This window comes from Centroberyx gerrardi, chromosome 20 (assembly GCF_048128805.1).
Source record: "Centroberyx gerrardi isolate f3 chromosome 20, fCenGer3.hap1.cur.20231027, whole genome shotgun sequence".
Lineage (NCBI taxonomy): Eukaryota > Metazoa > Chordata > Actinopteri > Beryciformes > Berycidae > Centroberyx > Centroberyx gerrardi.
This window is the reverse complement of record NC_136016.1, coordinates 14,527,600-14,555,568: the sequence shown is the minus strand read 5'-3', so window position 1 is coordinate 14,555,568 and position 27,969 is coordinate 14,527,600. Positions and strand designations below refer to the sequence as shown.

The 27,969-nt window shown below is 42.3% G+C and overlaps 2 protein-coding genes across 2 annotated transcripts; both read right to left on the bottom strand.

Moving 5' to 3' along the window:
* Nucleotides 1–368: 368 nt before the first annotated feature.
* adrb1 (adrenoceptor beta 1) lies at nt 369–1,562 on the bottom strand. The gene has a single exon (XM_071920345.2). It carries the CDS (start codon nt 1,560–1,562, stop codon nt 369–371), a length of 1,194 nt encoding a protein of 397 aa, XP_071776446.1.
* Nucleotides 1,563–5,894: 4,332 nt separating this feature from the next.
* nhlrc2 (NHL repeat containing 2) lies at nt 5,895–27,804 on the bottom strand. Its single transcript, XM_071920340.2, has 12 exons — nt 27,630–27,804; nt 26,363–26,515; nt 22,022–22,071; nt 20,856–21,261; nt 19,337–19,458; nt 18,957–19,086; nt 15,699–15,792; nt 15,046–15,277; nt 12,042–12,164; nt 11,583–11,792; nt 11,119–11,332; nt 5,895–8,577 (listed from the first exon to the last, which is right to left on the bottom strand). Exons 1-12 carry the CDS (start codon nt 27,790–27,792, stop codon nt 8,315–8,317), a joined length of 2,160 nt encoding a protein of 719 aa, XP_071776441.2. The 5' UTR covers nt 27,793–27,804; the 3' UTR covers nt 5,895–8,314.
* Between the last annotated feature and the right edge of the window lie 165 nt (nt 27,805–27,969).

Here is a 27,969-nt window from a genome sequence, read left to right as displayed (position 1 = left end):
GACTAAATTCCTGGGGTCAGGGGGAGAAATGATTTTAGACTGAAAAGATATTTTTGGGATAAACTTAACTATCCTGCAGGGACCCACACAGCTCAGAGGGAACATTGGTCCTGATGTTTGTTTGTTTTTTTAGATATAGCTTCCAAATAAATTTCTGGAGAGTTTTGTGTAATGGTTGTTCTCTATTATACTGATAAAAAAAAAAAACACGAGATCAAATTTGGACTCACTTAGGCTAAGGTACGGCAAGTGGCGATACCTTGCAATTCCCAATTGCCCATTCTCACGGAGTCAACGCCCTTCCCCGATCCTCCAGACCCGGGCTGCTGTAATCCATCTCACAAAAGTATTTTTTTTCTTTCTTTTTCTTACAGCTGTGATTCAGAATGAGACAGTTTCGCGGTCCCGTCCAGGCTGCTGTCGCTGTTGTCCAGCACGGCACAGTCTGACCATATCCCCAAGGTCCTGGGCTCCAGAGAGGAGACGAACCCGCCGGAGCACCGGGACAGGTCGCAGGAGCTAACGTGCAGCCTCCGGTCGGCTTGCCTCGGGCAGCACAGCAGCCTCTTGAAAGCCTTCCTGAAGTCCGGGCTCCGGCAGTAAATGATGGGATTAAACGCCGAGTTGACGTAGCCCAGCCAGTTGAGGAACACGAACAGGTCCTTGTCCACCACCTCGGCGCAAAACACCCGCACCACGTTGACGATGAAGAAGGGCAGCCAGCACAGGGTGAACGTGCCCATGATGATGCCCAGCGTCTTGAGCGCCTTCTGCTCCCGGAGCGCCAGGATCTTGGACGGCCGCTTCTTGTTAGTTTTGCACTTGGAGCCCAGTCCGTTCAGGTTGTTGTGAAACCTGCCCTCGCACTTGTCGATCTTCTTCAGCTGCTTTTTCGCCTCTCTGTACACCCGCGCGTAGACGAATATCATGACCAATAGAGGAATGTAAAAAGATATGATAGATGACGAGATGGCATATGCCCTGTTGGTGACGAAGTCGCAGCACTCGGGGTCGTCGTAGCAGGCTGTATCCACACTGTCCCGGGACCAGTGCATCAGAATAGGCAGGAAGGACACCAGGGCGGAGATGGCCCAGACGACGCACACCACCGCCTTGGCACGAGCTTTGGTTAACAAGCTTTGGTACCGGAAAGGCGAGGTGATGGCCACATACCTGTCTATGGCGATAACGCACAGCGTCTCGATGCTGGCGGTGACGCAGAGGACGTCCACGGAGATCCAGAACTCGCAGAAGAACGACCCGTACAGCCACGAGCCGCGGACCTCGAGCGCGGCTCCAAAGGGCACCACCAGCAGCCCCATGATCAGGTCCGCGCTCGCCAGGGACACGATGAACACGTTGGTGAGCGTCTGCAGCCTCTGGTTCTTGGCTATGGCCACAATGACCAGGATATTCCCGAACACGATGGTCAGGACGATCAGACCCATCACCAAGCTCATCCCCGCCATCCACTGATCGGACGCGCCCGGCGCGTCCTCCGCCGTCCCGCTCCCCGTGCCATTCTGGAAGTTCACCGGCGAGGACGGGCCACCATCCCCCATGATGGGCTGCGCTGAGTGTGGAAGCGAGTGGAGTTCATCAAGGCAGTAGTGAGTGCGTGAGGCTGCCGTTCCTCTGTCGCGCTCGCACGAGCCCCAGTGCTGCTCCAGTCGCGCGCCAACTCCATCTGGAGCCCCACTCTCTCTCTTTCTCCCCTCCGCCTGCACGAGCTGCTGCACCAGGGCATCAGAGCAGCGGTGACATCACTGCACTCCACGACCAATCACGTGGCTCCTGTCATTTGACAATTATTGTTCTTTCCCCCAACAATGAACTTGAGCAAGTAAACAACACTGTAGCCACAACATATTAAATATTATTTCCATTCAGTCACAGTTTCTTTTCATGCGTCAATGCATATGGCTGAGTTAATGGCCATGATTAAATACCGTCCAAATGGCTCTTTCTTGGAAGAGAAAGAGGACAGTGTCCGTTAGGAAACATGGTTAGCTGCTCCCTAACCACATCCACCTTTCATCCTAATTGCATCTTTCTGTGATAGTTATCAGTCAAAAATGGACCCTTCAGTCTTGGGCAACATGGAATCAAAGTTCAAAACCCACCGTGACATTGCAAACTGCAGGGATTCCCCTGTCTCCATCACAAGCCATTATAAATAAGATTTGTTTTTCTACCCATGCATTTCATATTTTTATCACAAAGAACACATTCTCTGGCCGTTGTGAGGTCTGGACTAGAGACCACAGATAACCTGGTCTTTGCTGTCCAGGACCGCCCCACTTGAAGAGTTTAGACAAAATATATCACTGCTGAAAAGGTGGAAGAAGTTAAACAACAAACTAGGCATTGTGGGGCAGAGGAACATCAGGCCAGCTCCGGCTCGGGCCGGTCTGACAGGAGCGGGCCGACTGCACACAGCCTACTTCAGCCAGAAACAAGGTTACACAAGAAAAGAAGTGATTTAAAGAGATGGCACTGATTCTGCCAGCCTGTGCTCTTCGGGGAATAACACTTAGGAATAGGTTTGCTCATTTGAATTCTTAAATTTAGTTTTATTCCCCTTCAACTTTCACACAGAGTGACAGAAAGACAGACTCGCATAGCCCCCTATACATGCACATTCCCAGTGGGTTCAGAGGGCAGGGCTAAGTCTACAAAAAGTGAAGATAAACAGACAAGTATCGGCACCAGCCTTGTGACATACAGGCTGCACATGAAGACGGATGATGCCGCTCTGCCTTGTTTTTCTGCATGCTGGTTAGCCGGTCTGTCAGTGAACCCGGTGACCTGCAGGCGCCAGAGGCTCTGACACAACCTGACCTACAGTAACTGCAGCTGCAGCCCAGACGTCACTCTGTCAACTGTATGAACTTACCTCAGGCACTCGCAGGGGAAAGTGGAGGGAGAGGCCCTTACTTTAGTGAAGCCGTCCTCTGAGATATGAGGGGATCCTGGGAGAAACGACGCCTCTGTTCCGCGCTTCAAGGAGGTGATCGAGTGAGACATTTATCCAGGGAAAGGTGGCTCTTTTTCAGCGACATCCTGCTTGTTCATACAGTTGTACACTTTTACACCTGGGAGAGAGAGAGGAGAGGAGAGGAGAGGAGAGGAGAGGAGAGGAGAGGAGTGTTCGGAGAGAGTTAGTTTTCCCACATTACCATTTTCCCCACTGATGCATGGTTTTAAACAGATGCCCTCCTATTCACAAGCTTACTTTTCTATGCTTTAGGCTATTGCTGCCCCTGTTGAAAAGTAGAATACAGTGTTAAGATGATGGATTTGCAATAGACCGCTGATTTTTATTTTTAAACAGCCGTGCTCTCAGAAAACATTGGTCAATATGGAAGAGGGTTAGGGCCACATGTGAAAAATGTATTTGAGTTCTTAGATTCATCTCAGAATTCAGAGTTTGAAGTCAGAATTCTGAGTTTAAAGTCAGAATTCTGAGATTAATCTCAGAACTCAAATAATTTTTTTCACATGGCCCTAATCCTCTTCCACAGGTCTATAACAGTATTTCCATCAATCCCTTTCTCAATTTCTCAACTTTTCATGCTAAAAAGGATGTATCTGGTGTGCTGATGTATCTTAGAGGCTGCTTTTATGGCAGTTGCACCTCTAGGAACCAAAATATACTTCTACCGTCCATATTTTTCTGTGACTGCTCTCTCAATGTGCAAAAAGAAAAAGTTGGATGAAGTGCTGTCCACTGCGGAACAGCTACCTCCCCCACATACATCTACATGCAGGTTTTGTGTGCAGCAAACAGTGGAGGTGGAGCAGGTTCAACTCGACTTCAACAACTTGACCTTCGCATGTCAACACCGGCATTGAGTTAAAGGTCAAAGTTGATTTCATTATTTGAAGAGATGCCTTCCTGTTGACGCTGGGAGGAGAGGCTCGGAAGGGGGGGGGGGGGGGGGGGGGGGGGGGGGGGGCAGGTAAACTGGTACTGTAGGATGTGTTCAGGTGCAGTCAGAGGCAGCTGGGGAATGACAATTAGACAAGTAAATGTACACACACACACACACACACTGTCACAAACACATCACTTTTGTTTTCACTTAAGGTGTTTAACCTCTCTTACACTCTCTCCTTCTCTTTCAGTTATCATTCTTCCCTTACTTGCCCCCTCTCCACCCAACCACACACACACACACACACTGGAGATATGGTAATAATTCTTTCTCTCATACAGCGATGCCACCTTAATGGAGTCCACTCGACCAGAATAAAGAGAGTAAATATTTCTGGAATAAATATGGTGCGAAAACACTGTGATTTTCTCCTCCACTAATCCCCCATATGGCGTTATCTCCAACATTTGGCCAAACAACCTGCCATCATATGTCGGCATTGTTCTGCTATTTCACCTCTCACCTCTTCCAATGTCACATCTTCAGTAATAATCGAATCAATCATCTCCTTTTTTTTAAACTGGGAATTCCACCAACGTATTTTTTTAAACGTTTTATTTACGCAGCTTATTGTAAATGCTCAGCAACAGCTAACTTGATTTGGAAGAATGAACCAATTTCTGCCTCACACATGAGCGTCATAAGAGGCAGAGGGGCTTTGAGCCCTTGAGATAGCTTGTTAAAAGGCCTGTTTTGTGCTGCTGGAAGGTTGTGACTGTGTGCTGATGGCGGCTTGTAACCGATCGTCCAGATACAGAATCCTCGTGGCCTCCTCAAGGGATTTACTGGCTTTTTAAAATAAATATTAAGTTAGACCTGTTTACACTGCTACATTTGCACTTTCAGCTGCTGGTAACATCCTGGACCCGCTAAAGCCTTTAGTGTTTTCTGATTGTGTGTGAATGTGTGTGAACGCATGTGTGGGTGTTAATCACTAGTCCTTCTTACTGATTACAGTGTGGCCCATATTAACTGGAATGACCTTTTACTGAGACTGTGTGTGTGTGTGTGTGTGTGTGTGTGTGTGGCCTCTGGCAGTGAAGGGAGCAGCCAGAGACACACAGGGTTAATGATGCTGTCAAATCGTTAGCAAGGGGACGAGGGGGACGGAAGCAGGGAAACCGCTTTTTTTTTTTTAGATGGGATAGATAAAATAAAAAAGGAGGGAGAGAGTAGGGAAAGCGCCAACAACAGCTCTTCTCTTCCTTCTCCCTCTCTCTTGTCTGTCCTTTTTTATATGAGCCAGTTTCTTAATTATCTCATTCATAAGCTCGCCACACTCATCCTTTTTAAAGTCATTGAAATGATTATAGCTTCTTAAGCACTTTGTATCCGTATTTAAAGGCTGTTTAATAATTTATCCAAACGACTTGTCCAAACTTGCCTAAAGCTCCAGATACAAGTTAATGGTTAATAACCGTTACTTAAGATATGAATTTGGTTTGACAAAAACGCCCATCCGGTTCTAACTGTTAATCCACGGGCTTTAGAGAACTGTTTCCTATTCTATTGTTAAATGTTTTGCCTTTCCTAGCTGACAGTATTCCAAACTTACCTGATGTTTTACTCAACTGTCAAAAAATATGTCACATGATCACTAAAATGACTGAAAAACTCATGTCAGTTTGCTTTTCTTCACTTCACAGTAATAAACACACAGCCTTGCTTATATAAGGTTTGTTCTATAACAAAGGTTATGTAGGCTTGTTATGCCTGTCCTACATGCTATTTTGTCTTGAGCTTTGCTTTGCTTCTGTGTGTTTTGTTGCATACTGTGTGACATCATTTTGTCCTGTGATTGATTATTGATCAGTTAGATCTGGTCAGGCTCATTCTCTGTGAAGTCCTGTGAGACATGCTTGTGGTGACTGCAAAATCAGGCCAATGAGTTTCTTTTTGTCACAAAGACTGAGACAAATGAGGGGTATAATTTTTGATTTTATCTCGAGATCATTTGTTTAAAAACATGATGGGTCACCCATGAACAAAATGAAGCATTTTACCGAGTGCTATGAGAAATCCATGAATATTATGAATGAGGGAATGCCGTAGGGAGCCAACCCATTAGTGCAGTGTTTGATAGTGTGTCACAGAGTTTATCTTTAACATTGCAATATTTTGTTTTATGAATGTGTTAATTATACTTGTGGTCTCCATTCTTAACGGCAGGGAATTGTAAAAGGAATTGTGAGTGAAAAAGCTCTACAGAGAACAACTTGGTGGAATGGAAAGTTGCCCACAAAATGAAGGAAACCTAAGCATCAGGCAAAAGGGATTCACTACTACCAGAGTACACATACACAGCAGACTAGATAAATATGCTTTATTACCTTTTCCTTGCTCTGTTGCATCTTAAAGTGCAGCATTCAGAAGCAGATTTATTAACGAGGTTCCCCTGGAGACAAAAGCATGCCAAAAATATGCGCTTTAAGAGGTGCCGTTACAATGGAGATATCAAAGTGAAGCAATCAAATGAGGAAAGTGGGAAAACAAAATGCCCACCAGCAGCCACGCAAGCTCATTACTGTTCATTAAAAAATGCCAGAGGGATAACAGTGCTGAGAAAAGACATTGGCAAAACTTCCCCAGTTCATTTGAAATAAATAACTTGAGGGAATAAAACATTTCCTCCATCATAGAAGCATATTGTTATTGCTTTTGATACCTTTAATGTGTCATTGGTTCTCACCATCCAAAATACCCTTATCCAAGGCACTTGGGCCAAGTGATCAAAACCACATAATAATAATAATAATAATAATAATAATAGTCCGACAGGCACAATTATGTTATGAGGCATGATGACAGCAAATAACCATAACAATATTAGGCCTATTTCTGAGAACAGCTCATAACTTTGCCAGAAAAAGCAAAAGAAAAAAAACTGATCAACAAGAGAAAATGACAATAACTTTCATATGATCATATTATACAACACAATACACAACTTATTACAGTAACTCAATATCAGAGCATCTATTTTATATTGTTCCCTTTGTTGATAGAGATGAGGTGTATAAATGCTTGATAGAGAGATTATAATAAAAGCAAACATTAAAGACTTTGTTCTCCTGATAAAATATCCAACAGTGCAGAGTAAACAGCAGACAGCCAGTGTGATCAGCTCACAAGCGGTTGCTCGCTCCTATGAGGAAAAACAGGCACTTTATTCATTATTCTGAAAACGGCAATATTTTATATTCAGAGTCAAAAGGGCTCCTTATGCTGCTCAATAAGACATGAGCATAATCAATTATACAGTGATGGAGAAGAATGCAAGCAACACTCTGAGCTATGAATGTAACCTTTTAGAACTTTGTAAACAACTTACGACACTGAAATGTGGTGACATACATGTCGACAAATATTAATGAAAGCTTGTATACCGGCCTGAAGGCATTTCACAGTGCTGACTGACTGTAAACTGCAACCCCATGCAATTATTTCATCCACAAGTACAAAGTGAAGATATAATCGAATACTCTGGTGCTAGACATCTTACAAATATATTAATTATACAACAAAAGCGAAGAGTTTCTGCATAGATCAAGTTTCATGTATATGGCATAGGGACCCAGTTTCATTTCGGTCCTTATTTCCTCATTGCCAATAAATACTTCCTCCTGTGCTTTTAGGACATTCAAAAAAAAGTTTTCAAGATCATATTTTTGAGAAACTGGCAGTAGCCCCCCGTTAGCATTCATTAGCAATGCTAGTGCAAGCAAATGCAGATCAAAACACGTTTTCTCTAAATCACAAACAAGTCCTTTCTAACTTCTATTTCTTACTCTTACCATTACAGCCAATAGGAGGATCACAATATCTTAATATTTCTCAACACTTCCACAGTGTCGTTTGCATTTTTGGCGGTTCATGTAAAGCTGCGGCAGTGAGTATGATGGATGACATGGTATCGCTGAGTGGAACTGTTGTTTTGGCTTCATCTTCAAAGCATAACTGCACGTCACTACAGCAGACACTTTTCCTCTGATGAGGCGGTGCGGGCTGTCGACATTGCTAATGGGTATTTGTAGAATTCAGATGTAAATTTTTAAGCTGCACAGTTTTGTTGTTTGCTGTAGAACCTCTGTTGTACGACTGTGGATGTTGCTTTTTGTGTCCCGTCAATGACAGACAGCCAATAACATTAGAACTTTGATGCATCAGCAGTGAATTGAGAAGAAATCGGTTTTGTTTGAATTGCATTTTTGTCAAAAGCGACAGCTCTACTTCCAGACCTATGAGCAAAAGAGGGGTAGGAATTAGCTGAGCATGGGAGCCAAAACAGAACTGGGACGTCTCAACACCACAGAAACTGTAGATTCTCTGGTCTTAAAGCTCTGAAGACGTAGGGGGACTGAAAAGGGCGAGGGATTTTAGAGGGCATGGGCCAGTGCCACAGTGACCTCTTCCTCTCCTGGATTGGCACCTATGTGAAGAGGCTGGGAGAAGGAGGCGGCTTTCATCGTACAGGCACTGCCCGCCTCCAGACAGAAGTACACCCACACACTCAGGGTGAGGGACGGGACGGAGTCTGTTGTCTTCGTAATGGCTGGGAGTTTGGTTGAGATGCAGAGGGGCTTCGACAGGTCCAGGATGTTACCAGTAAGCACCTGGCTGTCTAGCAACCAGTCGTTACCTAGGAAAAACAGGAAAGAGAATTTTATACGGCCACCATTATGAAATGTGTTCTTTTATAACGGGACAATGTCAACAGTCGCACACAATCTGGCTAATAAAGGACCGAATAAATAAACTCAAATCTTGCCCTCACAGCCTTTAAAACACACCAATCACCAGAAACAAAACCAGGACTCATTTTGGATCCAGATCAATCACACTGCACCATATACTGTAAGTGCAGATGTGTCCATATGAGAACATCTGTCTGCACACCATTGAGGGATCTAAATTCCTTGCATCACAGATGTATTTAACACTGAGCGGGGCACTGTGTGTGTTAGGTCGGCTCAAGCCTGAGCCTTGCACAGCTCTGCTAAACCCAGGCTTCTAAAATATGAGCCCAAACCCAAATGACCACACTGAAATAAATGGGACTAGGGTGAGGGCAAAGTAACTCGTGAATTCTTGGCCTCCCAGATGGAACAAGGAGGGTATTCTCGGAAACAAACACACATATGAAAGACACAAACACTGCAAGATAAATGAAAGTTTAAAAAAAATGAAATGAACTTTTGCTGTGAGAAAATTCCATGCCCTACACAACATCAATCCCATGTCAGTGGTGATTTATGAAGCTGATGCCTAACATGACTGTAGGTCCCAAGGAGGCCATTTCTAAAAAGCCACTAAAAACCAATTTAGACCTGGCGTGCACTGCTAGCTGGATCTATTAAAATCCCTGCCTCTGCACTGATCTGATCAACATAAGTCTAGACTGGGTTTAATCGGACAGCTGAGGATCACATAACATACCATGGCAGCTAATTATGCGAACCAAGGCATCTGCTCTTATCAAAATGTTCTAAAAATAAACTGCCGATATCGCTCACTGCATGCCGCATTGCTCCGAATGATGGAAAGACTTGTGTTCGCAATCTGATGAACTGACCATCAACCATCACTAAAATGTCATGTTAAATCACTTGAAAGCTACACTTCAGTTCAGTTAAATAACAGATTGATCATATATAACATCACATATACTAGATCAAACATGACGTATATAACATAACTGGCGCTTTTCAAAGACAAACATCCAATTCCCGGATACAAAAAGCCCCTGACACAGATCTAAGTATCCCTCTATCCCTCAGTTGAGCACGACAAATCCCAGGCGTGGGCCGGCAGAGTCAGAAGGGCTTTAATCTGCTCGATTGCATGGTGAAATGACTTGAAGGTTAAGCATCATTCACTTCCATTATTTCATGACAGAATCGTGGATCAGAGGCCAAAATAAAGCCTGGTAGCAAGGGGTTGAGAGGTAGACAATTTTAAAACAAGGCACACATCCAGGCTAGAATCCTAAATGTAGAGAGTAACTTTGAGTATCTGACGCTGATGGGTTAACCTGACAGGTATGAATAACTTCAGAAAAACATGCTACTAATAGAAAAAAAGAGAAGAATTTGCTTGCTGATCGAAACAGCAGGGTTAGATGTCCCACTAGCCTGTGATTATTGGTACAATTTAGTGGCTGAACTGCTGATCGGGCCATTGCAATCCAGATGGGTTAGCTGTCCCATTAGCCTATTGCTGAGATTGATGGTGAGGTCAGAAATTATTGGGTGAGAAGTTAAATCCCAGAACCAACCCCCTCCACTCCTGCTGTCAACACTCAGGGATTTCAGAAATCACTGTCCATCCTTCTGGAGGAGTCATGGGTCTTATTCAGCTAAATATCTGTGATGCGACGTGATATGTGGCCAGATGTTAAAATACATTTCAATCATTGACAATTGGATAACTCAAATGACCTCAATTTCCAAGGCCAAATTGGTGAGGATCCACTGTAAGAATACTCCAGCATTTGCAATAGGATTTATTTTTGTCTGACTTTCAAATTACCAGTTACCATGCGTTCATGCATGTATAAGGCTATAAAAGGACCGGCTGTTGGAACAGCATGGTTTTATTATGATTTATACAATACGATTTTCACTATTGGAACTTATTTGAAAACAAAAGAAGGTCGATCCAAAATATGAATTAATCATATCTTGCTCAGCATGAATTTGGGCAAAAGGAGAGACACACATGCATGCACAGAACAGCAGCTGATTCCTGAAGTGCAGAGACGAGTTCGGTCTGTTTGTGCCATAACTTGTACTTCCTGCCTCTCTCAACTCCTCCGCTTCTCCACACTTCACCTCAAGTCAGCAAAGAAAGATACTTTAACCAGCTGGTATTTGTCAAACACAATAATAGATGAAAAACAATGTCTTCAAAAACAATGAATTTTGCTTTCCCTAAAACCTAAAATAGAAACCAACCCAAGAGCGAGAACATGAGAAAAAGCATCAAACATTAATTGGATGTAGTGATCCACTTTTTCTGTCATTCATCCTGCTGTTTTTGACTCTGATTATTATCTGATACATTGTTTCTGGATCCGTTTTACAGGTATGCAGCCAAATATAATGATAAATCATTTTTTCTGAAATTGTTTTGTCAATATATGAACACCCGCAACTGCAACAATGAAGGCAGTTTCCCTCACCCTCAGCTGACAGAGTCCAGAAGCTGGGGGCCTCTTCAGTGAGCTTGGACCCTTCTGGGAGTGACAGGGTGAGTGACATGGTGAGAGTCTGGCCTGCCGACACTGCCAGCGGTGGCATTTCCTTCCTGGGAGCCGATTTAGGCAGCGTGGGGACTTTAGCGGGAGCCGAGTACTTCGGAGGTACCGAGTCTGCGCAGTCGATGGAAATGGCGAACTGGAGAGAAAAGAGATTCAGGTGTTTGGATTAAAGAGGAATTTGGAGAAAGCTTTGTCACCTCATGGCAAAGCTACTGACACAACATCTTTCCTCTCAACATTTTATCCAAATCCTTTTGAGTACAAAGGAATTTAGTATAGATTACTTACACACACGCACACCAACAAACTGTAAATGCCTAGCACTTTTCTCAGGGTTGGTAGTGGAGCATTCCTCCAGACAGAGACACACCCACACACACACAGACCTGTGAGACGGTCTTGGTGTCCAGGTCCAGCACTTTGACCTGGTGATTGTTGGTATCGGCTACATACAGCAGCCTGCCCCCCTCGGCCACGCAGAGTCCCCCGGGCTCGTTGAAGCGGGACTCGAGGAATCCGGGGCCCAGGGCGTCTCCAGCCTCTCCCGTCCCGGCCAACGTCCTGCACTGCTTGGTCTTTGGATCCACCACCTTTATCTGAACACAGTCATGCACACCCACAAACACACACACACTTAAGTGACTAAAAAAAAGGCTTGTGTGAATTCTACTCCGCTGTATGGCACTGGACACTAGATCAAAAGGAGACAAAAGCTTTGTGCATCCACTCAACAATGTAAAGGAACCTATTATGGCGATAGAAGCATCAAATCGGAGTGAACTGCGGCTTTGAACTTCAAGCTAATCCTCGTTCAAAAACACAGCCTTGTGACGCACGACCATTACCTTGTGGTTGTAGGAGTCGGCCACATAGAGCAAGCTTTGTTCCGGAGCCCAGGCGACAGCGAGGGGATGCTGCAGCTTGGCGTCCACCCCCTTCCCGTCTGCATCCCCGAAAGCAAAGAGGTTCTGGTACAAAGGCAACACATTACCATTAAATCAATAAAGATATAGAGCATGTACAAAAGTACAATCTCTAGCCTGTGCCCCTTATTTCTAAGCTTGTTCTAGGTCAAAGAACAGAACAACCAATCCAAATCCACTCTAATTGAAATAAAGTCATGTTTATGTATAAATCCTAGTAGAGAGGCAGCGTTTTGACCAGGAGCATACAGGATTGTTTCAGGAAATCCTAGCTTAAGCCTTTCCCATATAAACTGTTAAACATTTTCCACAAGCAGATTTCTTACGTAATTGTAATTGAAATAAAAACAACATTGGGGTTTCATTATTTTAAGGGTTTCTAAATCATTCATACAAGAAGAGGGATGAAAGCGTGGCTATGCTGTACTCTTAAGAAACACCAGAAATATGACAGTATCTTTATATAGCTCCAGTTACTGAATCTGCTGAACTCACAGAACAGCTTCGCCAAAAATAGCTGAATGAGTTGTTTTTGAGAACTGCAATATGTCCCACAGAGAGGTGTTGGTGAAAGAAACAAACAATGAAATCATGATAAAAGTGATTAAAATATTAGAAAAGGGGGAACACATTCAAATCATGTGGAGAATTGTTGAGTTAGGAATATGACTCTTAATGGTTTTTGATGTGACTTGATGTGACATTGTGATGTGACAAAATTGACAATTATTTTCATGTGCTACAGAATAAGTTTTCAGGGCATTATAACCCAAACAGATAAATTACTGGTACAACCAATCAAGTTGAGTTTGAGTGGAATTTGGGAAAAATTGAAATAAATAGCCTTTCAGTCTGTATCACAGAGCTCAATAAATCAAACGAAAGAGTTTACAATCTTGTTAGGAAAAGTCTCATAATTCTCTATGGCTCACTAACTTCACACAGCTGCTGATTCAATTTGTACTGTTATCACTATGTGCAGAGTTAACATTGCCAGCTGAAACAGAATCAACTCTGGGTATATCTGTTACTGCTCCAGTAGAATGACTCCAAAAGCCAGTGGGTTTACTTGTACTTTTATGTGCTTGCTCTATCACCGCAATGGTGTGGTTTCTCTTGGAGAATGGGACATATCTGTTAGCAGAAATGGGAAACTGTACTGCAATGGAAAGAAAGTGCTCAAACTAGGGGTGATGAATGAGGAAAAAGAATATGTTGGAGTCGGCCGGCAATTGGTGGAACTACTGAAGCGTAGCACAGGTCTGTACAAAGATGCCTGCTGTTATGGACTCAAAACACTGCAGCTTTTCATTTGTAAATAAAAAAAAAATCCTCTTTGACACCGTGGGTTATTGTGTGTAGAGTGACAAAAACCCCTAATTTTATCCATTTTGAATTTGAGTTAAGCTGTAACATAAAAAAGTGTGAGAAAACTCAAGAGGTTTCTTTCCGTTACTTTCTGTATTTACTGTAATTACTGTATATTATGGCAGCCATATTACACTTATGATGCTCAAGCTATGTTAATACATTTTACACACTGCAAATTAATGTGGAGAGGTTGTTAGTAATAGGAGGTTTGAGAGTATGATCCCAGGGAAGAGGTGGGTTAAATAAAATGACTTATAATTGCTCAGCATGAGGCCAGAAATATCTCAACAACTGGGGAACGTTGCAGTAGTGGCCAGACCCAACACACACTAATGAAAATGTAGTGTCAGCAAAAGTGCAAATTTGAGAGATAATCATGTCGACTGAAATGCAAAAAATCTGGGTATAACATATAGGTTTGATCTTATCTGAAGTTTTATGTTTCATTGTCTCGGCTAAATAATTGAATGGTCTATGGGCAGTAGTCTGTATTTCAGTGGTTTCTGCTGGCCCACTGCCACCTTGGACCGAGCAAGTTAAGCTGTATATGACTCTCCAGTTAATTACATCCCGTACTCATAGGTGACTAAAGGCTCTTGGGACTATCCAAAAATACACCAACGTGGCAGAAAAAACTACAGTAGAATGGCTGTGAGGAGATGAAAGTAATAGCAAAAATTAGTTTCAGGCTGTGCTTTAGCAACAGGCTGCTCTATTTATAGCTATCTTATATATATTCATATCCTCCATCTATAGAGAGAAGGCACAGTAACCCTGTGATTGCCCAGGAGCTATCCACAGCTTTGTATCACATTTTTTTTCTAATTTTCCAAGTGTTTTACATGACTGGAAATATGGTATTTCAATGTCCAGGTTTTTCATCTTTTTCAGTATGTGTGATGCTGACAGACGGTGACTGAGCCAGGCACAGGATACATCATCATGCTCGCTATGTTATCATGATGATATTCACTTCACAAATTGGCTTTGGGAGTGACTGTACAAATCTGACTTTCAATCATTCATTCATTATTTTCAATCATCGCTGCACTTCACTGCATTGTCTTTTAATACCATTGGATAAGCAATTCTCCATCATCAATTTTCAACTGAGCATTTTCAGAGGTGGAACTGTGCTTGTGACAATAAAGTTTAGAAGCACAAACCTACAAATCTAGAATATCCTGGACTGAGGATAGATTGCCTACAGGCCATCCTTTTTCAGAACCACTAAAATGGACAAAGAACAAGATTAATCTTGCAAATATTGTCCTTAACTGCTAGGCAGGAAAATGTTTATAAACGGACCTCAAACTAACCTCTAGGTTAAGATGGAAACTTCACATTAAAGTTGTGTGGAATTAATTTACTGCTTATACTAAGTGGCTAGTTAGCTGAAAGCAGCGTCTGAAAGTGGTTGTTATGAACCACTAAAATCATCATGACTTAATTGGCTAAATAAATAAATTGCAAGGTATCTATGTAGATGAAAGGGGAAAAAAAGACTCTTCCCTCCCTTCCTTCCATCCATCCATCCAGAGTGTTGCAAACTCACCAGTGGGTCTCTCTCCCCCCCGACCAGCAGCTTGACAGCTCCGTCCTTCAGTGCCAGGCTGCGGACGGTGCTGCTCTCGCTGTCGGCCACGTACAGGCAGCTCCAGGGCTCCTCTGGGGCCGAGGCCAGACCCGAGGGCTGAGCGAAGCCTGCCTTGTGCGGGTAGGCGTTGTTTCGGTTCTCCTCGCTGCCGCTGCCCGCCCAGCGCAGGCACGTGCCCGCCTTGGACTCACTGTTTATGTTGCAAAATGGAAGATAATGACAGAACACTGCAATACTTGCTGGATGAGTAGAGCTAAATTCAAGCAGGAAATCTGGCTCTGTTATCTAGGGCATGGCTTCTCTGATGATGCCAAGCTTAGACATCTCTCATGATGGAGATCCCCTGTGATGGCAAGTCTTATTTGTGGTCAATGCCAACATACTATCACTTAATGTTAATCATGTTATTTAGATACCTTTCAGTGATTTCTCATGACATGGCCAGCCAGGTATATTTAAAACCAGATATGTGGAGGAATATGCTCAAGTTTCTCTATGCTATTAAAAATGGCATAACAACCATGCCCCTAATAGCTAAGGGAAGCATCATTAGTGGCTGTGTAAGGTGGCAGTTGCCAAGTGGCCATGGTGATGCTGCACTAGTCTCTCACCTTCCTTTGGGCAGCTTCCCATCTGCTAGGAACAAAGCCCAGATCTGGTGGGTTCCTGCCATGGCTATCCACAGCACGTTCTCCTCAACGCCACCTACACATGCAAAGGCACGTGCACACACACACAAACACACCAAACACTCTGTGAGTCCAGAAACAGGAAATCTTTGTCATTGCTTTTGGCTGTCTACCAGTCAGCCTCAATATCATTCAGAAGTGTTGCTAATATTAGACCTAACTATAAAAAGTCCTTTCAGGCGACTTCATTTAATTGGCGGAATGGAAAATCCAATTGTGATTTTCCATTGTGAAAGGAACTACACCAGAATGATTCATTGATTTTTATTAGGCAGAAAAATCTGTGCAAGTCATAATGCACATCAATGATTTCGAAAAGCCTCCAATGGCGGAGTCTTCATCATGATGCAACAGAAAGCCAACAGGATGCATTCGTGCCAGCTGCCGTCAGGTGAAAGCTAAGTGAAGGCTAAGTGAGCCAGAGGTGCGGCTATGCAAGATTAGGTAACAGCGCTGGCTGCATCACTTCAGAGCCACTCGACACAGAGACACTGTCACCAGGGTGGACACACAACCCTTACAGCCACGTCTCAGTTGCATTTTTAATGGAGTGCAGAACTCAGCTCTGCCAAGAACATTTGGCACCTCCAGCACCCGACTTACAGCATCCACCTCACTGTAGTACTTTATAATACAAAAGGTATAGGGTCCACTTGACTCGGTCAAATTAATTATTCACGTGGCATCATGAATATGCAATGAGTGTTTGGGTGCACTCTTGACGGAGCGTTAATGGAATTAAGGGTCTGATACCAGATCCCGAGACCATGTGGTAGTGTTTCCAGCTGGCAGGTTGTGTTATCCATCCACCTGCACAGCAGGTGTGTAGTTGTTCTGAATTTGATCAGATAAAAAATGTGACTATGACTGATTACCTCTGGCTTCCATGGAGATCCGGCTGGTTGCACAGACTGAATCACGCTGGTACTACCGACTACCGAAATATGCTAAAACATTAGGTGCCAGAGTTCGGTACTTTAATCATTAATCTTACATCACTTTCATCCAATCACTATACCTGTTCTAAAATCTACAGTGACAGCTGATTGGCTCACTAGGTAACTACTTGCCACAGGCAAGAAAAACAACTTGGCCAGGCGTCACTACACCTTCATCTCAAAGTAAGTACACAACGTCTGGCTACATGTTAGTAAAATTGACGGTGACATCGCCTGGTGCAATAGTTGTGAGAAAGAAAATAACTGCCAAGTCCGGCAACACATCAAACCTAATGAAGCACTTGATAGTGCACAATGGTAACTTGAGGCAAGAGAGCTGTTGGTAAAGAGAGAAAAAAAAGGCACAAAAAATATTTTGAAATGCTTGTTTTGAATTGTTTTGATATTTTTGAAAATAGTTCTAAATGTAAAGTACTTTTGATATAGTTCTAAATATTTAAAATTTAAGCGATTAAATAATAATAGTTATACTGAGGTCTTGAATCTGATACTTTTGATTAAATGAAAATGTGTATATATATTGTAAAATTGCATTTTGAACACATAACTCAAAAGGGTTTGTTTGATACTGTTAAAGTGAAGAAAAATAAATACATAAACATTTTACTCTTGAGTTCAAATGTTATTGATGTCGATGATGATAGTCAAAAAAAAAAAGTGGGTTATTGCATTACATAATAAGCTTTTATTCAACATGGGTATCGAAGAAAGGTTCCGGTATTGAATTCAATAGCGGTACTGCTACAGAAAATTTTCAAACAATACCCAGCCCACATGGAGACTAAGGAAATTCTGCCAAGCAGAGTTAACAACATACCTATTAAAGGTGTATGTGTGTGTGTGTGAGTGTGTGTGTGTGTGTGTGTGTGTGTGTGTGAGGGATTGTTTGCATCCGTGTCCAACAATAGCTCTTTAATGGCACTTATAAAGAATGATTGAAAAGTACTGGACTCAAGCCTGTGTCCATTACAGAAGAGAGGTAAGAGGTAGAGAGAGAGGGAGAGGGAGAGAGAGAGAGAGAGAGAGAGAGAGAGAGAGAGAATGTTGAGCTTAACCTAAAATGCTCCCGTTCTGTTGATGCTATATAAACTAATATTCCCTGCCTCTTCTTATCATCTGAAATCTGAATGCCCACACATACACATCAAGATGAATGATGTCATTCACTAACAGGGCCTGATGGTGTAGGCAAAGCACGTGTTACTGTCCCATTTATAGCAAGAGCAATCACATATCTACTGTGATCACTTCAAGTTCATCTGAGGGAAAGAGCGGTGCACAGCGTGAGCAGAGATGTTACAGGTGTGGGACTGCATGCACAGAAATATATCCAGTTATGTGTGCTTTTATCTTTGGAGAGATAGCATAAGGCTGGCAGCTGACCAGCATCAGCAACCCACTAAGGTACGGGGATTACTAGAGGATACTGGCAATGACAGAGCCAATGTTGTCACCAGCACAATGCTTGTAAATCAAATCAAACACAACCCAACAGTCATAATATTCACTGATAAAAGCTCTAAGAGTTTCAGAAGGAGACACTTATAAAAGCTTCCTAGTTTGATATACTAGATAGAGGCACTGTGTCGCAAATATTAAAAAAAGAATAATAATAAAGGAACCTTAAATGCCCTGGGCAAAATAATAAGAGCAAAGTATTGAGGGGGATTGAACTTTATGAGGTAGATGAGAGAGCATCTGATTTTGAAGTGAAGAGTTAGGCTCACTTTGTGAGAATATGAAACTATGTCAGGGAAGTTAGTTTGTGATTTGCTCCTAGTTTCCACTCATTAGTGTTGATTTCTGCCCCCAAATTAGAGGGTACTTCACCCGAATTGAGATGAGGCACCTGACAAAAAAGGCTTTTTGACGCTCCGCCATAAATTAAAACCTTCAGCTAAAAACTCCCAAGTGACTTCATCAGCCCATTCAAATTTCTAAGCCCCTCTTAAAATGGGTAATCACTAAACATGATGTGCGATTTGTGCACTAATACCAATTATATTCACAATTAGATTCAGCTACGTTGCCTGGGAAGTCGGGGAGGAGATGCTAATGAGTACTTGCTCCCATTTTGTGCTGTAAATCGATGATTAGCATGCAGGGCACGTCTGAAAAATGTGCAGTTGTTGGTGGTCAGGGGCTCTGACCAGTATGTGTTTTCACATATGCATGAATTACATTAAGTATGCAACATACACGCGATCCCTTTGAGACTCACCTGCAGTGCCAAGCGACACATCCCAAGGAGAGCTGATTGGCTGTTGGGGTCCCATGGCGCCACCCTCTTTGTCTGTGCCTTGAGTCCCCACTCCAGCTAGAGTGCTGACGTGTCCCTCCAGCAGGTCAATCTGACAGACAGACAGACAGACAGACAGACAGACAGGCAGGCAGACAGGCAGACAAGCAGGCAGGCAGACAGGCAGGCAGGCAGGCAGGCAGGCAGACAGACAGACAGACAGGCAGGCAGGCAGGCAGGCAGGCAGGCAGGCAGGCAGACACATACAGATAAACAGACAGTGAGAGAAATAAAATGTAACTTAAAATCCTTATTTTTGTCAATGCTAAGAGTCATTTTTGAGAGGATGTGAAGGGCGATACCTTTCTGATCAGGTGGTTTTCCGTGTCGGCCACATACACCGTGTCTCCTTTAATGGCGACGCCCTGAGGCGAGGAGAAGGAAGCTTCTGACAGGTCGCCATCTTTTCTCCCGCTCTCAGGCCCTGCGACAGCATTGATAACCCCATGAACATTATAAAGACACCATGCACATCACAATACTTTACTTCTAAGTGTAGGTCAACATTTTCTTTTTTCCATGTAGATCTTTAAAATTTGATCAAATTTAACATTGATCAAATTTAACAATTGAAGTCCTCCACCAAGCTCAACTAATCCAAATAAAATCATAAATATCTTTATACGAATAGATGAATGTCGGTTACATATACAAAACTAGCTAGATATGCTTCAGCTTTATGTCGTGTTTCATTGTAATATTGTGGATTTACACAGGATTCCTATTGGGTAAAATTATACAGATACAATCATCTGTGTTGGTAAAAAGCAGACTCAGTAGACTCTAGTGCCCAACGGTCCAGTGCTTCCAGTTGTGAGACCATGTGACACACAGCAAAGTGTTTACCTGGCCACCTGCCTGGCTCGTGTCACCAAATTAACCTCGGCGCTAAGTTTCATCTTTGCTCCGCACCAAGTCAGTCAGCCACTTACACACCATGGATACAGTTCCAACGACAGATCAACTGACTGTTCACATTCCCAACAGATTCTCTGTCATCAACTTCGCTGACCTGAGGTTCATCAGATTACAGCTATGCAGGGAAATTGATTTATCTTCAGAATCGGCCTGTGCAGGCGCTCAACACTAATTTTGATCGGTGCATCCAAAATATTGAAACCAGCCATCTGCAGTACCTGCCCATGGAGTTTTTGACATTGGAAAGTTATTGAGGAAAAGGGGTTTGAAATGCACCTCACACGTTCCCTTTCAAAAAGCATTTGCCTTTCATTTTAACAAATCAGTTGGCTTTAGGCAACTTGATCTTCCCTGAATAAATCAGCTTAGATTGTAGGCTTTCAGTAAAAAAATATTTTTCAAATCTGATTTTATATGATTACTACTGCCATGAAAAAGTCATACTCGTAATTTGGAATGATAATTATTTGTAGAAATGAAACAAATCTAATCCAATATTTTGATGTCATCTGTGTTGGGACATAATTCTTATAAAGCTTTTAGTTGGCTGAGGCATGTGGGTCATCTAGAAATAATATCAATATCTATATAGAGATCTATATAGAGATTATTATGAATCAATAAAATTAGTGTATTTATACCTACAGCTCATTCAGATTAGGACATGTTATTACACAGAGAGGTAGTGTGCTTTCTTTCAAAATACCATCGCTAACGCCAATGACAAGTCTGAGGTTTGAATGCCAACGCACGCAGTTACAGCATTAAAGGCATTAAATATCCGCTGCACACACCTTGCTGCCAAAATTTTTTACTGATCTTGATTTTTTTGGGGACATCCAAAGGGACCCAACCCACACACCCACCCAGAGATCTGTAACCAGCCCATATCCCAGTTCTTACCTCCCACAGTGTGCAACACCTGCCCAGTAGAGGACACCACCAGAATCCGGTGATGCCCAGTATCTGCTATTGCCAGCCTCTTGTTGCTCTGGTCTACAGCCACTTTCCCAGGGAAGGACAGGATGGTGGGTGGCAGGGAGTCTCGGTACAGCTTGGTCCCGACCGCGTGCGTCTGCAGCAGGCCCTGCTCCCCGTAGTAGCGGAGGGCGGTGTCAGCGAAAAGCAGCAGCCTGTCACGGTGGCCTTCGCCCACCAGGGAGAAGAGCAGGTTGCCACGCGGCCCCAGCAGGACCAGCGTGGGCCAGCAGGACACCTCCAGCTCGTGCCAGAGGCGCGCCTCGCTGTCGTTCACCACTGGGTGGCAGATGTCGTAGCGGAGCACAGCGCTGCGAACGTTCTCCAGGACCTTTGAAGGGTTGAGGACAAATAGGCCACTGAGTAAAGAGCTGTGTGTTTGTGGGTGAATTTCAGTTTTCAAATGTGAACTAAAGAGTCCTAGGGCAAAGGAGCAGCATACTTGACTACTGAGATTTAGTGGCACTCCTGTTTAAGTAATTTTCATTGTTTGTGAGAGCTGCATTCTTATTCTCCACACAGGACAGCACTGTGTGTACTATCAAGTGCTATTTTCTCCCCATAGGCAGCAACAACAGAGTAGAGATTGTCCTGCCCTCATCTATTATGCCACACTGATATACAGCTTCATAAAGAATGAAATAGAGCCGAAAGAGGAGACTGACAGTATCTGGAGGATTTCCTGAAGATCGGGGCACATTTTCTGGTTTTGAAGTGATAGCACAACTCATTTAGATATAAACCATTCTGATAAATATTGCCTGACTGAGCTCCCAAAAGCAGTTTCTCATTCATAGCTGGTACACTGGTATAACATTATAAATGAATGTTTTGGTTCTCTTTTCTAGCTTTGGGGGAGAGTTGTTCATGTTGACAAAAGACAATCCTGCAGCTTAAGAACAACGTGTAAATACTCAAAATGAGCAGTGTTCCCAAATGTTCATGTATTTTTCCCCAGTTTGTTGCTTTTTTGTTGAGCAAATGCAACAGTGACACATTGCTATGAAGAATTCACCATCGGATCAGCTTATCTATAAGTAATACGGAGATGGAGAATGGAGAATGAAATATGGAGAATGAAAGACACTTACTTTTTCATTGGGGAACTTAGCAGAGTGCACACCCACAATAACCAGTCCATCTGAGAGAGAGAGGTTAAGGACAGAGAGACAAAGAAAAAATAGGACAGGCAAACATTAGCAGTTCGACTTAATAGTGTTCAACTACTTGGTTTCAGAATGTCAGGATCGCAGTCAGACAAAGAATCTCTTTAATATTTCACCAAACTCTGAGACATTGTATGAGATTATGTAAGAGTACTTGAGATAACCATTAAGTGGTTTCAATGGAACAAACTGGAGGGAAGGAACCACACACATCTATTAAACCAATTTAAAAGACACCTCCTCACAGTGTCACTCTTATACAATGGATTCCTGCCAAAGATAAAAAAAAAAATATGAAAACATTAGGACTGTCCATATTTTAGTGGAGTAAAATATTATTTTTACCTTTAGCAGGTTAGCCCCTTTGCAACTAGTGATTTTGTCTAAACACCCATAACTACAACCTAGATGCTGAGTTACAATAAATTCCATTTTTTTACCATCTTTGCCCTTGAAGCATTTAAGTGGCAGTAATGGAAAATGACTTTTTTTTTGTCATTTCAATTTTATTCCCACACATAAAAATATTGAATTTCTGTCATTTAAAGAAAAAAAGAAGAAAAGATTATTATGATGTACTTCTGCTTTATTACATAACATAGATAGCGAGGACAGAGAGAGGATGACATGAAACGTAGGCCACGAGCTGCACTCAAAACTTGAAGCCATGACATTGCAATTACATGGTTTTTGCCTTAGTCCACCAAACTGTCACACCATCACACCATCACACCCCTGCTAGGAACTTTGATTTAAGTAGTTTTAGTAGATCTCAGAAAAACATCTTGAGTTTTAAACTTTGAACTTAATTCTGAAATCCCTTTGTAATTCATAAAAACAGTGTAAGAAGTGTATGTGTCTGTGTGAGGCTGAGGTGGACAACCCAAAACCTGCATGCAGTTCATTTACAGCAATGAGCAAACAGTTTTTCTGGCAGTATCTGGTTATCAGAAAATAATGGGCATGGACTTATTTGTGACGTTGAGATGGATAGTTCAACTACTGCCTGGGGTTTTACAACCTGTGAGCATGTGAGAAGCTATTCCATTTGTTTCACATTCTTCTAACACAGTAAAAATAAAAAATAAAAATACTTTACAAGAGAGATTAATGGTATTAGAAAAACAAATTTAATTTAATTGAAAACTATTTTAAAAGATCATTCCATGTCTGTGAAACCAGAGTGTGTGACTAAGTGTGTGTGTGTGTGAGAGACACTGAAAGATCCACAAACAGCTCAAATGCATTTTCATCAATGCCGTCCATGGAAAATCTTAGAATCTTCTCTAAATCTGGATGTCAAGAAATTGCACAAGCTTGTCCAATAACAAAGTCTCATGGTACTGGCAACAACACAAAGACACCAACACACACACACACACACACACACACACACACACACGGGGCTACCTTTGGAGCCATGCAGAAGACGATTGGGCAGGAAGAAGAGGAGATTTTTTTCTACTGACCGCCTTAGGAGTCTCAGTTATATCAGCAACCCTGAAGCATGATCTCTCTGTGAGATATTCCTGGAGACGTTTTAGTGCCTACAGGTTGTAAATATTTGTCTCACTGAGTACTCTTAACAGTAGGCTTATTTAACTTGGACAACGAGACCTGAACTGATCATAGTGTGTGACTTTCGAAGAGGCCGATGGATGTTCAAATGTTATGCAACTGAACTGCTTATGACTGTGGAAAATACGCACTTTTAATCCACATGCTCTTTTGAACAGATCCTTTGATACAGAATTTCATGGTGCTTTAAGGGAAAAACTTAAATAGCAGATAATAGTTTGCTTCCTGTTTCCCAATCAGTTATTCCAGTATTGTGCCTTCTATTGAAACATGGCTACTGTCATATTCAGTCAAAAGCTCAGACAATACTTTTTTAGAAATGATCAATAAAATTGTTTTCAAGCCAATAAGTCGATGTAAACAAAGCCAGTGTGGGGCAATAGTGTTTCAGTGGGAGGTGCCGTACTGGACTGCAATAAATGGAAATGTTAAAACCACCTTGTCACTCAGCGGTTAATTTACAGCAACAATTGATAGATGCAAAGATGGAAAAAACATGTATATTACAGGAAATATTAAAATTCATTCATTCAAAATTCAAATATTGCTAACCTTCATATTCATAACCCTGAGTTAGGTTAGATTTAGGCTAGTTGAATGTTAAAATACAATAAGGTTATGAAAGTGCCTGGAAGAACAGAGGCACAGGATGAAACTACAGTACATTAACTACAATGATAAAAAAAAATTTGGTCTTTTTTCCCACTGTGATCCCCTAACAGGCAAGACAGGCAAATCAATAGACAATACATAAAAGATGAGATAAAACAAGCTAATTTATATTAAGATGCATACATACACTCCTTTTGACTTATACATTAAAAGTGAAATGTTTCTTAATTTCATAATGCCTATCTCAGTCAACTCTCCAGTGCTTATTCATTTGTTTTTTTTGGCACACAATGCCATGTCAGATCACAATCCAGCATGCAACAGCACCCCGCTCTCCGTTAACGGGCCCTACTGGACACTTCCTTTACATTATCTCAGATCAGTGAGCCGGCCTCACATTAAATAAAAAAACAACTCCAAACTCTTATCACAATCTGCAGCGTATTCCGTCACCCATGGCCTAAGCCAACCAGTATAGTACCGGCACAGATTGTGGCGACGATGGGGGGGGTGGGGGGATGGTTGGACTGTAGGAGTGACTGGACATGGCTCCCACACCTCTTTGGCAAGAGCAGCAAACAGAATGTACCCATAGCTGTGCCAAAGATAAGGCCAGAAAGATAATGTGTGGTAGTAGTAATAGTGTGTGTGCGTGCGTGTGTGTGTGTGTGTACATCGGGGGGACCCAATGTGCTACCTGGCACACAACAGAGGTTCTAGCTACTCAGTTTCCCCAGATGATCAATTGAAAGCCTAGTAATAACCCAGAATCAGTAAGATGTAACTATATGCTTCAAGTGGGCAGGCTATAATAAGCACCCAACAGCGGAGTACAGCAGGGTACAATTATAGGCCCTCTACTTATTGACAGCGTACCCTAGATGTATTTTTAGTTACTGTCTCTTCACAGCTGAGATAAGGGGCTTCATGCTCTCGGAACAGAACAGGGCAAGTAGGCTTGATGTACTACAGTTTCTCTGGCCTAGTGAACTCTTTACACGTTCCTTCCTGTGATGCTGCATGACACAGAATGAGGTACGTGCTTGAAGTGTCCAGCTTCATCGCACGACCGCAAAAGAACACTTGTGTCCAGTTATGTGTCAAAGTCTTTATCAGCACCTCACAACTAACCTGTCGTACACAGTCTAGTGTTTCCTCCACACTATCAATTCATTCCGTAACAGTGGATCGCCACAGCAACAGCGCTATCACCACTCCGACAGGAAAACATCGGGGGAAATTTGGGGGGAAAAAACAATTTCCCCCAGAAAAAAAAGATGGGTTTGATAAAAAAAAGAGCTAGGCTTGGAATTCACACTTGGCAATTTAATTTTTACTAGTCTGTTGCTGTTAGCTATCTGATGAAATTGTTTTTACATTAAAAAAAAATGCAAAACTGAAATGTGAGAAATATTTACAACCACATAACATGAGGAGCCTCAATTTTTCCTTTAGTAACACAAACCAGACCAACCTGGTAAAACAAGCTTTCCAGGGTGCCTCACAACCACATCTCTAATTAACATGTTCAGTTAGGCCAAGAGTAAAACTAATTCACCTGAATTTGAAGTCATTCATTAAAGGCTTAATGACTCATTAATTCATTGACATATCACTCATTATGGGCGACAACTGTCTCTCCCTACTCTCTGAGATCAAGCAAATATGTTTATATGTGTCCTCCAGCAGAGGTTCTCAATCTTTATGGCACACAAGCAGAAATGAATGGATTACATATACTTGCTGGACATCATATTGTGTCATACATTACTTGGGTGCCCTATGCATACCTCAGCTGTCATTTTTGATGTTTGCAAATGGTGGCTACAGAGCCTTGTAAGGTTATATTGAGAGGCAAAGAGAAAGGAGGAAGAAATTATCCCTTAATAGAATGTGTGTGTGTCAGTGGGAATGAGAACTGAGCAGAGTGCAGCAGATGTAAACCCAAAAGACAGAAGAACAGAGAGAAGAGGAATGAAAAGGGAGACTCGGGCAGAATAGTAAACTGTGTTATCAAAGGATTCTCTTTTTTTTCCTGATTACTACTGCTTTACAGGCTAACGTGTGTGTGCATACCTTTGACAGAGTGCTTCTCCTCTAGCCGGTGCAGGTCAGGCAGGATGTGCATGCAGTTGATGCAGCAGTAAGTAAAGAAGTCCAGGAGCACCACTTTACCAGCCAGCTCCTTGTTGAAAGACAGAGGCCCCTCCGTGTTCAGCCACTCCAGGCCTGGAGCAAATCATCGAGTGGAAAATAATGTTATTGCTTCATTAGTTATGTTTAGTCACAGTAAAGGCAAATGTGTCCCAGTGCGCATTGCTGTCCTAAGAGGGTGATGGTAGTAGTCATAGAATAACTAAGGGATATTTCTGCCAGGTCTGATGCTGCATTCATGTCATATGGGAATAACAATTGGAACGACTTGACAGTTCAAAGCAACAACTTTGAAGTGTTCACGGCATTAAAACTCATATGAAGCAATTAACCGCTATGACTGAAGTTTTCTGTAAACGTTGCTTGCTCCTGATCACCTTTTTCACACAGTGAGTGATACATTTGAGTTCATGATTTACAGCATACCAAGTATTGCAATGCCAACCTAAAATAAAAACTCTAGCAAGTAGTTGTGCCCTGCCATAAAGTGTTGATCACAAAATGACTTATGTGATGAAAATGGTAAATTTTTTATTTGAATTCAATATTTTCCCGACTGGACTCCACCCTACTTTACTACAGGTATTTCCTTGTTGGTGACGTCATTATATAGTAAGAAAGAGGAATTTGGATCCATCGCCAAACCTCGGATTTTCCCAAGTAATATTTTACCAGCTGAAATGATCGATACCTATAAGTACGAAGCTTATTTCTACATCTTTCCCATATGACATGAAAGCAAGATGAATTCCTGCCTCAGTAAAGGGAAATCAACCCAACATCAGTCACCTTCTGGGGCATACAGATGTACTGTGTGTAGCCTACTTAAAATATTTAAATTCCGACAGAGGAGAGGTTTTAGAGGGAGTCCCAGAAAAAGTAACTTATGATACAAGAGAAGTTTCGTCTTTAACTTTGCACACATTTCCCCCTCAGGAGAACATCAAAGAGTGTCTTCTTGAGATTTGAAGGCTAAAACTGACTTGCACAACCAGTCATGTTAGGAGCTAAGTGAGGCACATTATAAGTCACTATGGCAACATGCAGACCCCAGCCATAACTTTTCATATAAGCTAACCAAAAATATCTTGCGTCCTGTCAGAATATGTTAGCTAAGTAATGAGCAAAACAGGTAACGTTAGGACAGCAACCGAGTGCTAGGCGAGCTACTGCTGCAAAATGGTCTAACCTGTCTGGAAATCGGGTATCTTCAGATCGTCTCTCTCATCTAGATTTTTCAAATACTGATAGACAAGATTTTCTTTCTCTTGCTGTGTCGTAGCTTCATCTAGAGCGTTATCCAACGGACTTTGAATAGGAAATAAGGCAGAAAGGCTACACTGGGACGCCATCTTTCCAACAACAACCAGCCTGTCACGTAGAGTTATGCACGAAGATTCATACCGGTGATTTCGACAATAACTAAAATAATATTATTTACCACATGTTGCGTCTTTTTAGTTACAGACTTTTTAGTTACGTTGAATTGAATAAATTATGTGTAAAAAATATTTTATAAGCTTCTTTGT

What these genes read in the sequence shown, in the direction of transcription:
- adrb1 (XM_071920345.2), bottom strand. Translation starts at nt 1,562, where the DNA reads ATGGGGGATGGTGGCCCGTCCTCGCCGGTGAACTTCCAGAATGGCACG.
- nhlrc2 (XM_071920340.2), bottom strand. Translation starts at nt 27,792, where the DNA reads ATGGCGTCCCAGTGTAGCCTTTCTGCCTTATTTCCTATTCAAAGTCCG. An exon ending in GGAGAAGCACTCTGTCAAAG is followed by an intron (nt 22,072 to 26,362) that starts GTATGCACACAC and finishes TCTCTCTCTCAG; the next exon opens with ATGGACTGGTTATTGTGGGT. An exon ending in CTAAGTTCCCCAATGAAAAA is followed by an intron (nt 21,262 to 22,021) that starts GTAAGTGTCTTT and finishes AACCCTTCAAAG; the next exon opens with GTCCTGGAGAACGTTCGCAG.